Source organism: Mixophyes fleayi, chromosome 4 (assembly GCF_038048845.1).
Source record: "Mixophyes fleayi isolate aMixFle1 chromosome 4, aMixFle1.hap1, whole genome shotgun sequence".
Taxonomy (NCBI): domain Eukaryota; kingdom Metazoa; phylum Chordata; class Amphibia; order Anura; family Limnodynastidae; genus Mixophyes; species Mixophyes fleayi.
This window is the reverse complement of record NC_134405.1, coordinates 185868279-185885113: the sequence shown is the minus strand read 5'-3', so window position 1 is coordinate 185885113 and position 16835 is coordinate 185868279. Positions and strand designations below refer to the sequence as shown.

The window sequence follows — 16835 nt, the reverse complement described above, 5'->3', positions numbered from 1 at the left end:
CTGGTTTACCTAGTGCTGGTTCCGTGAAAATCAGGGGGGACCCCATGCAAATTTTTTCCCCAATGTTCACGGAACCAACAGTAGGCTGGCAGCACTACGGTTAATAGTGATTAGAGGGGGGACACCATGCTTTTTATTTTATTTTTTAAATCACCGCAGGAACCTCAGAGCACTTTTGAATTTCTCGCCCCCAGCTCAGTGCAGTGAATAAATTAACTGACGTCACTGACGGGCAGAAAGTTTAAACAGGCTCTGTAGCACAGCCCGCGCTGGCACCGCTCGGAGAGATTAAACTGTGAAATGAGAGCGGTGCCAGGTCCAATACTACTACAGGGTGCCTCCTCTCAGTCCCAAAACACCAACCTGCCCCCGTGTACCAGGCAAATATGGCTAATTTCTCCTGCTCACAAAATTTAATTTCTTAGAGAGAGCAGTCAGCCATATTTGTACTCGCAAGTGAAGCCAGTATGAGTACACCCAGCACACACCTCTATCTGACATGCGCAACATTATGAAATCCCCTATCTTTAAAATGGGGTAAAATGGGTCCCACATCTTTAATTTACCTCCCCCTCCAATGCAATATGGTTTTGCCAAGGTGTAAAGTGACTCATTTTTTGGCTTTACTTTCCTTAATGAATCTGACCCTAAGACCATATTTATACATAATTAAACACATATAAATGTTAAACTCTGCAGTAAACAATAAGTACTTTATTTTTCAAATTTGTATTTGTTTTGGTTTCTGTAATATTGTAAAACTTCAATAAAAAAGACTTGCCATAATAAAAAAAAAAAAAAGCCTGCACCCAATGAACTTTTTGCTGTGGTCATCAAGGCAAATGCAGCTTCCTATACAACCCCTGCCAAATACCGTGTACAGACGCCATAGGCACTACTAAATTGAAGAATCAGTTAAGAGTTTTCCAAAGGAGGAACCACTTACGAACTCCTAGCAAATTTTTAAAAATTTGCAACTGCTTACTGTCTCAGTATGTATTGTAAGCAAATTTGTTTTTTTTTAGCATGCAATCTACAAATTTCAATATATGAATTCTGAACAAAAGAGTGTGGCACTTACCTACAACATTCATTTGGATTAACATTCCTTGACAGTAGTAGTTCCACACACTTCACAATATTTTCTTCCAGTGCATGTGCAGAGCATGCAGACATGAGCACAGTAAATTTATCTGGCAGAATATGAAACACAAAACATGTTTATGCAGGAGGAAAAAATAATTACTTTTGATGCAAACTTTAATATAGTAAGCTATAATCACTTAAAACTGTTATATCAGACGATGACAACATAACAAATTAAATAAATATATATATATATATATATATATATATATATATATATATATATATATATATATATATGTTATTGTATAAAAAAAAGTACACAGTGCGCACAATGGTATAGACCAATATAGCACCCACACACAGGTGCAAATAATATATAGGGTCAAAGTACTATAAGATGTCCATGAAATAGATCTAAATAGCGGTACATCCAAATCTTTAAACTAGACTATGCCAACAATCAAGTACGGAAATGGGGAAGAGATACAATCCCCGGCCATAACTCTAGAAAAATTGCATCTCAATATACCCCGAAGTCACGGGTTAATAATGTCCAAACATATAGATACAGGCCGTATGATAAAGGACACTTGGAGAAGAATACTACCCTAATGGGAGGAGAAATGGCAATTTCCAACCTCACTTGTCCAATAAATTTGAGATTTTGAATAAGGTTAGATCGGAACCCTAGATACCTCCCTATACTCCTATGACTGCTACTTTTTTAGAGCAACGGGCAAAATGGAGAAAAGCAGACAAAGAATCCATGTTAGGTGTGGAAATGCACACTACGTCCAAGAAAAGACCACTGGTAGACAGAGGAAAAAGAGCCAAGAAAAGCTCCAAAAAGAAGAGCCGTATCTTAGAGACTCCCCCAAAAGGGTATTTTTAATTTATCTGACAAAGCCTTATCACCTGTAGAATTTCAATTACTATCAAAGGGATTATTATTTGCACCTACTAATACACTGAATGGTTTTGAACTATTTGTTGATTTTAATAAATACATCAGGAAATGAAGATTAAAAAGACAATTCTTGAAAATTGAGAATAGAAAAAGTGGAAATAAAGTAATTGCCAATTGTGAGACAGGTCCTATAAATATAGGACTGAAGAAAGTATCTAAGTTTTATCCCACTTGAATCGAAAGGTGTGTACATTGATATGTTTGGGGAGTTAGTTAAACATGATCTTCAATCACTCTTTAATACCAAATGTAAAATTAAATATAATTTATCAAGACAAGAGAATTACGCCTTAAAAAGAGCTTAAAGTGAAGCCGCAGATAAGGAAGGAGGATTGGCGATTCTGAATAGAATCATTATATAAATGAATCTCTGATATTGGTAAATGACAGAGTTTTATGTGAAATTGGCATCAGATTCTACTAATGTGTATCTAGTGGAGCTAGAAAGTTTGTTATTAAAGGGGTTGAGGATAGACTGTATGACAAAAAAGTGAATTTGACTATGTATGTAACTATTGTCCTAGAGTTTCTACATTCTACCAAGTTCCGAAAATATATAAACGGCTCACTAACTCCCTGGGACATCCTATAGTCTCGGGAATTGGTTCACTTACGGCTTGTCAGAAAATGTATTACAAGTAATGAAAGATATCAAATGGGAGGTAGATTATCTGTGTGTATGGTAGACATACAATCTTCATATACGGCGATTCCCCATTCTAAAGGAATCGATGCAGTTAATGTTTGAAGGAAGACAAACAGTTGAGTGATTCAATACAGGAGCTTATTGTGGAATGTGCAGGCTTTATTATGAGTCACAATTACTTTATTTTCTTGGATCAATTCTACCAGCAGGTGTGGGGGTCTTCGGACCAAGTAATGCAAATATTTACATGGGTAGTTGGGAACAACAGATTACATATAATAATCCGAGATATATGGAGCAGATTGTTCTTTTCAAAAGGTGATACTGATTGTTTGGAAGGGCATTGTCTGTGAATTTGACACATTTATGACTGAGATTAATGAAAATGATTAGGAATTGAAATTTACATCAAATAATAATAGAGATAAAATAGAGTTTCTTGATTTGGTCTTGGATACTAGTAGTTATATAGGGAGTCAAATGATTAATACCTATACGCATATTAACAAAAGTAGATAGTAATAGCTATATTGATTATCGTAGTTGTCATTACAAAAAACAGAATGGCAATATTCCGACCTCAGTTTATGAGAATTCGAAGAAACTGCGAGAGCTTGGAAATGTTTGCTATACAAGTAGCAATACTAGTTGAACACTTTTTGGAGCAAGGCTATCCTAAACAATTATAGTTTAGAACAGGCCTGTCCAACCTGCGGCCCTCCAGGTGTTGTGAAACTACAAGTCCCAGCATGCCCTTCCAGCTATCAACTGGTTGTCTACTGGCAAAGCATGCTGGGGCTTGTAGTTTCACAACACCTGGAGGGCCGCAGGTTTGACAGGCCTGGTTTAGATCAAGTGAGATGACACAGGAATGAATTACTGAAGAAGTATAAAAAACAAGAGCCAAGTAGTATAAAATCAATGGAATGTTCATTTATTACGACCTTCAATATAGCAAGTAATGAAATTAAAAATGTCTTGGATAAACATCGGCCTATTTAAAAACTAAATCCTCTGTTTTCTACCCATCTACCTTGAAACCTGAAATTATATTTGGGCAGCACAGTGGCTAAGTGGCTAGAACTTCTGCCTTACAGCACTGGGGTCATGAGTTCAATGCTCGACCATGGCCTTACCTGTGAGGAGTTTGTAAGGTCTCACCGTGTTTGCGTGGGTTTCCTCCAGGTGCTCCAGTTTCCTCCCACACTCCAAAAACATACTAGTAGGTTAATTGGCTGCTAACAAATTGACCCTAGTCTGTCTCCGTCTCTGTGCCTGTGTGTGTTAAACTGGGTACACACTACACTGTTTTCGGCCAATAATCGGCTCAAACAGCCGACATACGACCGCTCGTTCAAAAGTCGGGTCAGTGTGTGCAGTGACACGATGGTCGAAAGTCTGCCCAAATGGACGATTATCGCCTCATTTGGTTGGTCGTACCGTTTAATATTTTGTTCCAATCTCGTTTCCGCTGTGTAGTGACCGATCCACAACAGTGAGTACGAAATTACAGTCAACATGGCTGTAAAAAGTCGCTAAAGGGACGTCCACTCTTCCCTTTATCGTCCTAAACAAGGCTAGTGTGTATGCAGTCCATGGACCGAGCGATCAGAACATCGATCGCATGTAAAATCACTCGGCATAAAAAGTTGGTTGAAATTTCTGTAGTGTGTACCCAGCTTTAGGGAATTTAGACTGTAAGCCCCTGGGGCAGGGACTGATGTAAGCGAGTTCTCTGTACAGTGCTGCGGAATTAGTGGCACTATATAAATAAATGGTAATAATAATATATTTAAGAGACCAAGAACACTATAATCTCACTTGGTACATTCATATGTTCCCAAATCTAAAGAAAATTGGCTTACAACTATTAAAGGTTTCTTCCCATGTAGACATTGTAAAAGCCTGTAAATATGTACATAAAAATGTCCTGATGCAGCTGCAACTAAAACCAGGAATATTAAAACGTTCATTAATTGCAATTTTACTTATGTGGTTTACTTAATTGAATGTGAGTGCGGTAAAATTTACATAGGAAAAACTAAAAGAGCACTCAAAATTCCTATCTTTGAACACATGAAACATTTTGTATAAAATAGAGAATCACAGCATTCCCAAACATTTTTCTAGTTGTCATAATGCTAATCCAAGTTGTCTGCAATTTAAGGCCATAGAACATATAGAGGAAGATGAGGGGGAGATAACGGTTATTATGGCCATCACAGAGGGGAACCTTTTGGATTTATACATTGAACAGATTTGCTCCAATAGGACTAAATGAAGGGTGTAATATCACCCCTTTCTTAGAAGTCTTTTAATATTGATCTGTTAGTCCTTCTCATGTAAGGATGTAATCTTCCACACAGCACTACATTATGCAATAACATATTGACATAAGAGAAAAAAATGGATTAATAGGTGGTATTGGAATGTTGGATTCACTATGGATGTATAGTATGCTGAAAATCGACAAGATTTGGATTACCTAATTTAGTTTACAAGGTATTAACTAGTCAAGTTAATTGACAGCTATATAGGCTTTTGTATGTGGCTGTATTGGCCATGTTTTTGACAGAATACTAAGCTGTGATCTAATTACTAAGTTTTTCTAAATTTGTTATTCAACTTATTTCACACTGTTAAAGTATACGATTTTAATACTTATTCATGAATATATTTTGAGATTAGAAGTTTTGCAGCCAATTAATATAGCGAGCCACACACCTGCGACCCTCTTTGTATGGGAAGGAATGAAGGGAGAAGGGCTGGCAATGTGTATTGGTATGAGAAATTCTTGTTTAAAAATATATTTCTTGTATAGAGCTGTTATTTGTATGTGCAATATATGTAAAGTATATAGATGATCATTGACAATGGGGTATTTAACGATCACCATTTGTGTATAAACATTTACAATAATGATTTTATGATATCATCTGATGTGCACCGGTCCGAGTAATTATGTTGCCATATAAGACGACTGTGGGATCACGTCAGACCCAACCCTCCAGACGAAGTCGCTAAGATGAAACGCGTAGAGGGATCAGGAGTCTGTTGTGTGTGAAGTCTGCTCCAGCTACTGATAATGTATGAGTGAACTGACCACTGTGTGTTACATGTTTTGATTTTATCATTTTCTGGTACATGCATCTTTATGATTTTATATGACTACATTTTATGAAACATAATGCACCATGGAAGCACCCCTTTCTTTTCAACTTTTTAGATATGTTCTTCTATGTTTAACTTTTAAATGTCTACAAGTGATAAGAGCCATAATTTGTGTCATATGCCTGGCAATTGAGCTGTACAATATACCTGCCAACAGAGGCAAGTAAATTGCATTGAGACACTGGCCCATCTTTGACAGAGTAGTAGGCCCCTTTTCATTAAAACACAGCTCTGTTTAAGAATAAAATGTATTTTTACTGCAATTTTTTTTAAAGCGTTAACAAATGCATTGGTGTGAACAAGCCTAAGAGTTGTGCAGTATCCACCCCATAAAATATGAAAAACACGTCTTTAATAGACTGTGAAAGGATATGGACACTAGTTGGCAGCAGATAATTCAGAACATTGTCTGGGTGCGGTGAAATTAAAGAAGATCTGTTTATAACAGAGCACATTTCTTTGTCTTCCAGAAATCCATACAGATATAGCAAGCATTAAATTGACATCAGTTGCATTACGTTGCCATTTATGTAATGAGCTGTGGCGCTTTCTAGAAACAAATCACACTGCTGCTGAGCTTTCAATTCTCAATTCCATTTTATTTTTTTCCCCATACGTGCAGGACTATCTTCTAGATCTGGCTTTCATACTGATACGCTACTCTCAAAGCAAAACTAAATTAAAGTCATAGCAAGGTCTGGCAGCCATCAACTGCTTGGACGGGTGTAGTAGGAATTTCCTATGCAAATAATACAGTCACAAAGAATACTGACACAAAATACAATCAAAATACTGACAAGTAGGAAAACCTAGCGTTGTAAAACACTGACATGCAAGAAATCCTGATACATATAAAATACTGACATTGTGATTGCCAACAGTAAAAATGCCAACAGCAGCTTCCATCGTCATTAACCATTACATCCACATATTTTAGTATCTTAAATCTGGAATTTTACACAATCCAACACGACAAACTGAATCGTCTTGAGTATTGGCTCAGCGGTTAGTACTTCTGCTTCACAGCGCTGGGGTCATGAGTTCGATTCCAGACCATGGCCTTATCTGTGTGGAAATTATATGTTCCCCTGTGTTTGCGTGGGTTTCCTCCGGCTGCTCTGGTTTCCTTTCACACTCCAAAAATATACTGGTAGGTTAATTGGCTGCTAACAAATAGACCATAGCCTGTGTGTATGTTAGGGAATTTAGACTGTAAGCTCCAATGGAGCAGGGACTACTGTGAGTGACAAATACTCTGTAAAGTGCTGCGGAATTGGTGGCAGTATATAAGTACTGGTGATGATAATGATAGTTTCAGAATTTAAATAAATTGAGGATTCTTATAAATCTACACATTAGCATCATAGCTGAAACACATTAATATGTAACATAACTGCACCTAGAACTATAATGGCAAAGAGGAATCCTTTACAATTGTTATTAATGTAGGCATTTGTATTATTTTTTTTTATATATATCATTTGCCCTGTCTTGGTTAAATCTTGGACTAGAGGAGTCCATCCTGACTTCCCCCCCAGAGTCTCTTTCTGCTCCCACTTACATTAACCAATTGTATGTTTTGGTTTATTTAATTATACCCTGTTCATATTAACAAAAGTCGTCATTATGTGTCAGTGCAGATTCATGTTGCCCTATCCTGCAACTATATGTGTTTCTAACATCCAATAAAGTGTCCTAAAAACAAAAAAAAACAACAAAATAATTTTGAGTGTATGAAAATATATATTTTTTTTTAAGAAAACACACACCATGAACAGTTTTTATTGCACAACACATACTGGATGTAATGTAATTTTAAAAAAAAAGAAAACAAGAGAAGCTAACATAGAGCATAGTTGTTACATAGAGCAGTAAGGCCATGAGAGGTGGCTGATAAGTGACCGTGGCAGAGGAGTCAAAATAGGCTTTCAAGAATATGAGAATGTGAAGCACTAGGCGGCGGAAGACCAGTAGGAGGAAGACGAGGTGGACGTCAAGGAGCAGCAACCTGTGGAACTTCAACAACATTTAATAACCTATATTACCTATAATACATTAAGAAAGTCTTCAACTTAAATGTAACTTGCAGTTTCAGCCTCTAACACCTGGTGATGCGGATCAGGGGAGTGTAAGTTACTTACAGTAACAAGTGCAGCATGCCCCCTGGAGTTGAAGAGCTACAGGCACAGGTGTGCCCTGGCTGCAAAAGTTCACTGAAACATAAAATAAATGCTTAAGCACTTTTCACTTTCTTTTTAAGCTAAATACATATAGAATATGCTTTTCTTCTTTCCTGAAGTAATCAAATAGGAAAAACAGTTTAATATCCTTAACGAGTGTCAAGAACTTGCTCCTGGTGAAGTCGTGATGCGAATAGCCAGAGCGGCTTGCACCTGCTGGACTGTAGCATGGGAAAACCATTCTGAATGCTTTTCATGTATATATCCTTAGTGGTCAATGAATTAATTTCCCTGTAATCCATATACACACCATGCTAATGAATAAGCATATTAATAAACAATGCTGAAAGACTTAAATATGTATGATGCAAAGCACAAATCTTGATCAAATTACTGCACTTTATAAATAAAATATAATACACAGACCCCTTTTCAAACAATGTTCGAAGAAATGTAACATTACAGTATACCACAATATAATAAGAAAACAAGAAATTTTACATGACATATTGCTTCTTCTCATACACATGTGCTGAACACATGGAGGGAGGCCTGTGGGTCCAAAGAGAGAGCCATAAGGGACATAGTCTGGCTACTATGGGTCATGGACTATATGCTCTTGAATGAATAGTTAAACAAGCTTATTGTGGACCAATAATTTTTTTGCCTTGCCGCATTTTCTTATTTTTAAAATTGAATGGTTATTATTCTTTATAATTTGCTTATTAATAAAAGTTCTAGTTTTCTGCAAATTCTGATGCTTTTCTATAACATTAATTTTTAATAATGAGCTGAAATACAGTAATAACAGTAGTAAAGAACAATGTCATAAGACAAGGAAGGATCTGGTAAATACTGTAGGTACTGTACACAATGCCAACTGTTTAACTTGAGTGATTAACGAGGTAATTGGTGGGGAGTTTTAATTTTGATTAAATGCTTTAAATATTGGTGTTTGTGGTTCTTATTACTCTATGTAGTAGGTTTGTTGTACTACACCCTGCGGCGGGATCTGGCTGCCAAAGAATGCAGACGATTGTTATTCTACAAACACATTTAGGCTCTGTGGAACTACAAGCCCCATCAAGGCTTTGACAAACATAATGTTTAATGCTAAAACCCATTACCCGAGACCCAGTTCCCAACGATTGTCACAGATGTTCATTCAACGAGCACTAAACCTAACATGCATGGCACTTCATAATAGACATAATAATAATATTCAGAAACATGCAAACATTAAAGGAGCATAAAAGAATATTTTTAACATCGAGTCAGATGCAAATCTCCCCATCAGAAAATCCATTTAATGACCCTGCACTGAGCCTTCACAAGAATATCATAGTTGAAAACAAGAAAATAGGATGTCTTAAGTAATATAACAGTACATACAATGTCAAATGATAATTCTTAAGGCATGAAACTCTTTATGTTTACATTTAAGAATGTTCCACTGGATTAACTTGAAACTTTCATTTGATGGCCCATTAAAAACCTGTATTTGATCAGATAAGACTGTTTTAGGTTAGATGATCAAAGTCACATTTAAAATTACCTATGTAATGTATGTTTTATTTCTTTCTTGAACCTTAATTAGGAACACATTCTCACCCACGGCCGAATGCTCCTACTTTAGTGCGCCGCGCCATTTTGCTCGTTCGCACTGAAGATGTTCGCATACTGAGCTGTATGCGCGGGGCACTATAAGTAGGAGCGTTCTGCCGAATGTCTATATGCTCCTGATGAAGTCTTTAATTAATATAAGACCAAACGCGCCGAGACTGTTGCTATTGTACTACTTCTATTATTGGCTGGAATCCTGGACTTTTGGACCTTTGTATTCCATACTGGACTTGCTGATATCTGATGCGGATATATGGATGGTTATCTCCTAGAAGAATCCAGATAAGCCTGTATTTTCTTTTCTTTTGTAAGCGCATACACTTATGTGCTCATTAAAAGTTTTTAGGAGTGAAACATACTACAATATATGGTGTTTTTTCTTAACCTGAGGTACAGTGATATACAAAAACAGGTGCAGTGGAATCGAAGGGATCTTGCAGATAAGCCTGCTATATTCTGTATCTGGTAGGCTTAAGCACTTTTAGTGTGGTTTTTGGTATCTACTATTGGCTGTATGGTGTAAGATCATTTACACATATCACTGGTTTTCCACATTTTGTTTCCCTTGACATATGGTGGCGGGATCCTGGACGGCCCTGTAACTTAAGGAGTGAGAATCGAATTTCTGATACGTTCAGTGACAAACCATTTGGTGTGAGGACCAGAATTTTCCGATACGTCTGATTACAAGAAACTATCTGGTACGCGATATTAACATTTTATTATAGGATAATATACCTATATTACTACACTATGAGGCGCCCTGCTTTGTCCTTTCTATAATTTATATCTATATATACATATATACACACACACACACACACACACACATATATATACACACATACATGCACATATATCATCATCAGCATTTATTTATATAGCGCCAACATATTCCGTAGCGCTTTACAATTGGGGACAAACATAGTAAACTAATAAACAAACTGGGTAAAACAGACAACGGAGAACGGAGTTGCCGAGTTGGGAGATATTTTGAAGCAAGAGAAGAGATGTATGTTGGTGCAGATTTGTGTATGGTCTTGTAGGTTAGTAAAAGTATTTTATATTGGATTTGGTAGAAAACAGGCAGCCAGTGTAGAGACATACAGAGTGATTCAACAGAGGAATAACGATTTGCAAGGAAAATCAATCTTGCAGCAGCGTGCAAAATAAATTGTAGGGGTTTGAGTCTGTTTTGGGGAAGTCCAGTAAGGAGGGAATTGCAATAGTCAATGCGGGAGATAAGTGCATGAATTAAGGTTTTAGCAGTGTCTTGCGTGAGATATGTGCGAATTCTGGAAATGTTCTTTAGATGTGTGTACATATATACACACATATACACATATATATAGTGGAAGTCGAATAATTGGATGGAGTCGTTTCAATTACTAACCATCAGTTTCATTTACTTTATGTGAAAATATGCAATTAGCACGCTACGGCGTGGGATGGTGTATTTAGCAATAACACTTGCGAACACTTCTGCATACACCTACACTCACACATTCACTTGTAAATAGTTCACCTCAATAAAGTTCCAACGCACAATCATATATAATCGAATGCAATAGGTTTAATATAATAAACCACTTTGTTGATATCTAAGATTTGGGATTTAGGAAACATTATCTTTAGTGTCATTCTAATCCACTTTTTACCCATCAGACAACCGCTACTATGCCTAAGTGGTCGCATCTTGCGTATGAAATTTAGGGATGATAGAGTAATAATAATGATCAGAATGATATTTAGTGTGTAATGCAAATAGACCAGTTTAAACTAGCTTTTTCAGCGGGAAAACACATATCAAGCTGTTGAAGAGTTGACCCCCCACCCTTGGAGGGCATTGTTTGAACAGACCTATGACCTGCATTATGCTGGACTGTCCTGAATCCTGAACTTATGAAAACACGCCAAGACATCACTACTGTTTTTTTATGTATCACAAACTGTATATAAACCAGGCTCTGGGTCCACTATACAGTCTACTTGACCACAGACTTCAGGATTGAATGACTGTATATGCTGGATCAAGGGCGCATGCGTATGTACCAGCTGTACTTGTTCTGATGAATTGTTATATATTGCATCTTGCTATTAAATCACTTTGTGCGTTGGAACCACACTAAATCGCAGCAGACAATTTTCATTGATAGCGACTAGACGAACATACAGATATATGAAAGTACTTTAAGATTAACACATCACATTTTATATATTTGGAATCAGTACTGGTCCTCCCTATGGGACAGGCTTATTTATTTATTTTTTATCAGAGAGAAGGGTGGGCAGTAGCTCTTGCTTTTAAACACTGGGGATGTTGGCAGTGTTTTCTTCATTCCTTCACAAAGTCCTCAGAAAAGCACAAAATCTGTATGCAGTAACTAGAATATGGATGGATTTTGCTTGTCCAATAAAAATTCATATAACATGTGAGGATACCGGGTTTAACGTAACCTTATGAACCGCACAGCTGGCCTACCCGGTACCTATCCAAGGTTTAAAATCACCCAAGCAAATATCCAAAATAAAACACAAGTTTATTTAACAAAATAGTAGCACCAAACAGCAATACACATATATAAATAATAACTTGCAACAAATAACACTACAGTCTGGCACAGACAACATACAGGGTATAATGAGAACACCTCCCCAGTATCCTTGTCACTTTCAGGGACTGCTGTCTATCAATCCAAGCTTCTCCCCTTTCTCCTTTAAGACTATCAGCAAATGTAGCTGCCCCAAGTCAGGGTCACTCCACTTTTGGGGTACACACATCTCCCCAATCTACCTGGAGAAGTAGATTAGGGCAACGACAATACTTCAGTGACCTATTGTCCCGTTCCTGTCAGGGGCAGAGATCTATATCTCAACGACAGCCCGACTTCAGCTATCACTTGGTAGTGAATGCCAATTTGCTGTTTCTGTAGTTCTCTTTTAAGCCCAAAAACGCAATTTCAGGACCTGCCTGATTAGTCCTTTTCTATGTTTACCTTTTCACAGGTAAACATACAGACAAAGGGATAACAGATGAGTCACTCCTGATTTAATCAGGAACAGGTATTGTTTTGTGGCTATACAGCAGAGTTTGTTAAAACAGGAGAGATCACAATCCAGACACATTTACATTTAAATACACTATGCAGTACTCTGTAATTAAACATAGAGCTCTGTCTGTGGGCCTTTTCCCTATCTTAATACATGATACCTCCTGGTGTGATGTACATTCATACAGGACTGGCGAACAATAATTCTTTTGCCTAGACTGAAACAATGGACTAGTCTGCAAGATTACAATACTTGCTGGCAGACATTTAAACTACTTTCAAAAATGAATATATATAGAAGCTTAAATATGACTGACAAATATGGGGAACCAGAGGGCTAGAAAAAGTATATGTTTTATAGTCCGCAGTTACCTCCTTTCCCCACATAGCATATTTCACTAAACGTTATCAGGCAAGATCTTATCTATAACCGTAACAATCCTGCTACCTGTGCAATCCTGCAGATAATAGCCTATTGTGCTAAATATGTAGCTGATGCTGCAATACTAAGAAACTCTTTATAATAATGAGCAGTGAAGTAGTATAGAATTAATGCTTATACATACCCCGTTCAAAGCTTGCATTGGCTCCTCTATCCAAAAGAACACGTACCATTTTCAAATTGACAACACTAGCAGCATACATTAATGGAGTCCAACCAAACCGAAAGCAGCAGTCCACATTTAATCCTGACAAACAAATGCAGAATTAATATTTTATTTAAAAAGAAATAAAAATAAAGCACACACGCACAATAAATTGTTACATATTTTGATATATCAGGACTTTCAGGATAGTGAAAAAGATAAAAGAAAAACATGACACCCTAAAATAATGACGCACAGTACATAACCATACATTAAAAAGACAAACAAAACAAAAAACAAACACACACATACGTACACAAAGCACCACCCTAGTCCTACACACTGCCTGTGAAATCTGAGGGCTGGATGGAACACTCATCCGTATGCTGTAGAAAAACTATGACAACAGTCAAACTAGTATACCAGTGTTTGGCCAATAACTGCATGGGGAAATAAACAATGAAAAACCTCCTACATAGTTCTCTGGAGACCGATGATGAGATTATAAAAAACGGAACACAGTTGTCTGGGACAAACTGTGCAATGAAGGGCCTTTCATTCATTCTTCACTAACCATACTGCACTATTGAGTGGGTGACATTACCGACACAATTGAATGTGTACTGTGAGTCATTTTAATAGCACTAATTTTCCAAAACAACTGTCCTCCATCTGTATGCTTTCTGCAAGCATTACAAACAAGTTATATAGATTGCATGCCAATATTTTTTGGCCATATTGCTTAGAAACCTGCACGTTTTATAGTTGTTAAAAAATAGCTCAACATATACAAAAGTGTGGGCACACAAATCCTTTAAATACCAAGCCTGCTTCAAAAAGTTTGGAGCAAAATGCATAGCTTTTTTTTTTTTTTTTTTTTTAACAAAAAGTGTTTTTATTATTTAGATTTTTAAGGGACAGTACAACAAAACAAATTACATAACAAAACATACATACCCAATTCCAGAATAAGTATTCTAAAAGTTATTGTTGCTTTTAACATACGAGGTATGTCTATTAAATATCAAGACTGATTAAATAACTCCCCTTTATTTATTGGTATTCCAAATGTAATGTTTGTCCCCTTCAATAAACTCCCCAATTGCACTAATACATCGCTGTAGTCTTGTTTTCCACTGGTCGAAGGCAGGGAGCAAATCAATTTCTGTCACTTGTTTCAACATATCTGCCGTTTTCTTCTTTCCAGCATCAACTGACTCAAAATGCGTCCCTTTAAGCACTGATTTAACTTTTGGGAAAAGAAAAAAAAAAAAAAAAAAAACGCAAAAGTGCTAAATCGGACGAATATGGAGGATGTTCAAATGTGTTTGTTGTTCAAAAACTGCTTCACAGAAAATGCTGTGTGAGCAGGCGCATTGTCCTGATGAAGAAAGAAACCATTTTTCCACAGTTGCGGCCATTTCTTTCTGACTCGCTCAGCTTTTGCAAAGCTTTGTTATAATAATGCTGATTAACTGTTGTGCCTTCTGGAACCCATTCTTCCAAAATTACACCCTTGATATTGAAAAAAAAAACCAATGAGCATAGCTTTAAATTTTGACTTGCTTTGACAAGCTTTTTTCATTCTTGGTGATAACGGTGTTTTTCAGTGCATTGACTGTGTTTTGGTTTCAGGATCGTACTGGAAGATCCAGGACTCATCAATGGATCTAAAGTGATTACTTTATGAAACAGGTTTGGATCTGTGTTAAGTTGCTGCAGAATGTCAACATAACATTCCTTGCGACGTTTTTGCTCTGGTGTGAGAACCCTTGGGACCATCTTTGCACAATTCTTTCGTCATGTTAAGATCCTCACGCAAAATTATCCATATGGTGTCTTTGTCAATGTTCACGGACTCAGCTATCATTCGAACACTGAGCTGGCGTGCGTTTCGAACAATCTGACTGATTTTTTCTACATTTTCTCCGGTTCTTGAAGGACAAGGTCGTCCAGGGCGTTCATCATCTTTGACATTCTCACGTCCCTTGCTATGTATTTTGTGCCACTCAAAAACACGTGCACGAGAAAGGCAGTAATTCCCATAGGCTGTAGTAAGCATTTGAAAACATTCTGTTGGTGTTTTGTGCAATTTTACTTAAAATTTCAAATTGATACGTTGTTCAACTTTTAAACTTAGCATTTTTTCGGTACTCTACAGAAAACACAACCAAACTAAATGGCGACTCACAACCAACTGAACATCAGAGTGTTGCAGCTTGTCATGCAGGTTCAAGGTTACTACGTATGTAGTTTTAACCGGTTCTGACTGCTTTGTTTACTAGGTGGAAGCACAGTCTCGTTATAGACATACCTCGTATAACAACAAAGATATTATTTTACTCTAATCAGATTAAGTATTTAATTCCCTAACTTTATAGATTGATTTAATAAAACCATCAGCAAGATCTAAATTAAAAGTTTCCATCCTCCAAACCTTCTGACAAATAAACATCTGTAAAAACTCAAATATCAAAACCTCGTAATATTCAATTTTAACCATATCAATGCCAATAAGGGACCAAAGTCTTATGGATACAGTTGTAGATGCTCTTTGGTAACAAATGTATCAGTCAAAGCAATTTTCAGCAATTTAACCTATTCCACCATATAGGGAAGCAGCTGCTGATGTTAATTATAAATGCTAAATGAAGCAAATGTTGGGGCACAATACACCCTGTTAAGTAGATAAGGAAACAGTGAAGAAACAAACTTCACACCAGAGCGTGCCGGTCAATGCAGATGTTACAAGGCCCTTAGTTAAGGTGCATCTTAATTTTACATTAGAATAGTTTTTCTTCTCTTCAGTACTCTTTCAGAACTATTGGGAGAGGGAGACCAGGAAAACCTGGGCGTACTCATAGATACAGCAAGAGACAGTGTCACATCTATGTCAGAGGAGAGACTGTGAGAAATATAACACCTATCAAATCCAGTGGCAAATTTCTACACACTGGACTACCTCAGCTGTTATTCTTTTCGACTATAGATATCCCTGCATGATGGCACATGAAGGATTTCCAACTGGAGTTACTCAACCAGTGGGATCACAGTGAAAAGTTCCTAGATAAGGGCTGCAGGTTTATCAGGAGTGTCACAAATTCCCTCAACTGGTGGCAGGACCCAGCATTGAAAGATCATGTAGTATTCATCTTAGACCGAGAGTGGACGGTGTTAACAACAGACTCCAGTTACAAAGAAGGTGCACATTTGCCCCCTGAAGTGGTGCAGGGCATATAGCGGCAGGACAATAAGCAGCTACATGCAAACACTTAAGTGAGAGCTGTTTTGTGAGCAATTTTACACTTTTAACTTCTCTTATATCACAGATATCTCAAAATATTTTCAGACAGCCAGACAGTGTTGGTATTCACAAACAAACAACCATCAGGAGCCATGATTGAGGATCTATCAACAATTATGCAAAGATGATACAAACACATTAATGTCCTTTTCAGCACTCCATGTGGCAGGCAAGGATAACATTGTAACAGAAACTTTCAGCCACTATCATTCATCCAG

At 37.1% G+C, this 16835-nt stretch overlaps 1 protein-coding gene and 1 pseudogene across 2 annotated transcripts in view; both read right to left on the bottom strand.

The window, feature by feature from the left end:
* Positions 1-16835, bottom strand: part of ASZ1 (ankyrin repeat, SAM and basic leucine zipper domain containing 1) — a 165297-nt gene that overhangs the window by 116713 nt on the left and 31749 nt on the right. For both annotated transcript variants that reach the window (XM_075208977.1, XM_075208976.1), the window contains exons 3-4: positions 13293-13415; positions 1082-1193 (exon numbers count right to left, since the gene is read on the bottom strand). In XM_075208977.1, the coding sequence (XP_075065078.1) occupies positions 1082-1193; positions 13293-13371 (191 nt within the window). In that variant the 5' untranslated portion in view covers positions 13372-13415. The remainder of the gene's footprint in view (positions 1-1081; positions 1194-13292; positions 13416-16835) is intronic.
* On the bottom strand, positions 13649-15456 carry LOC142149572 (protein GVQW3-like; annotated as a pseudogene).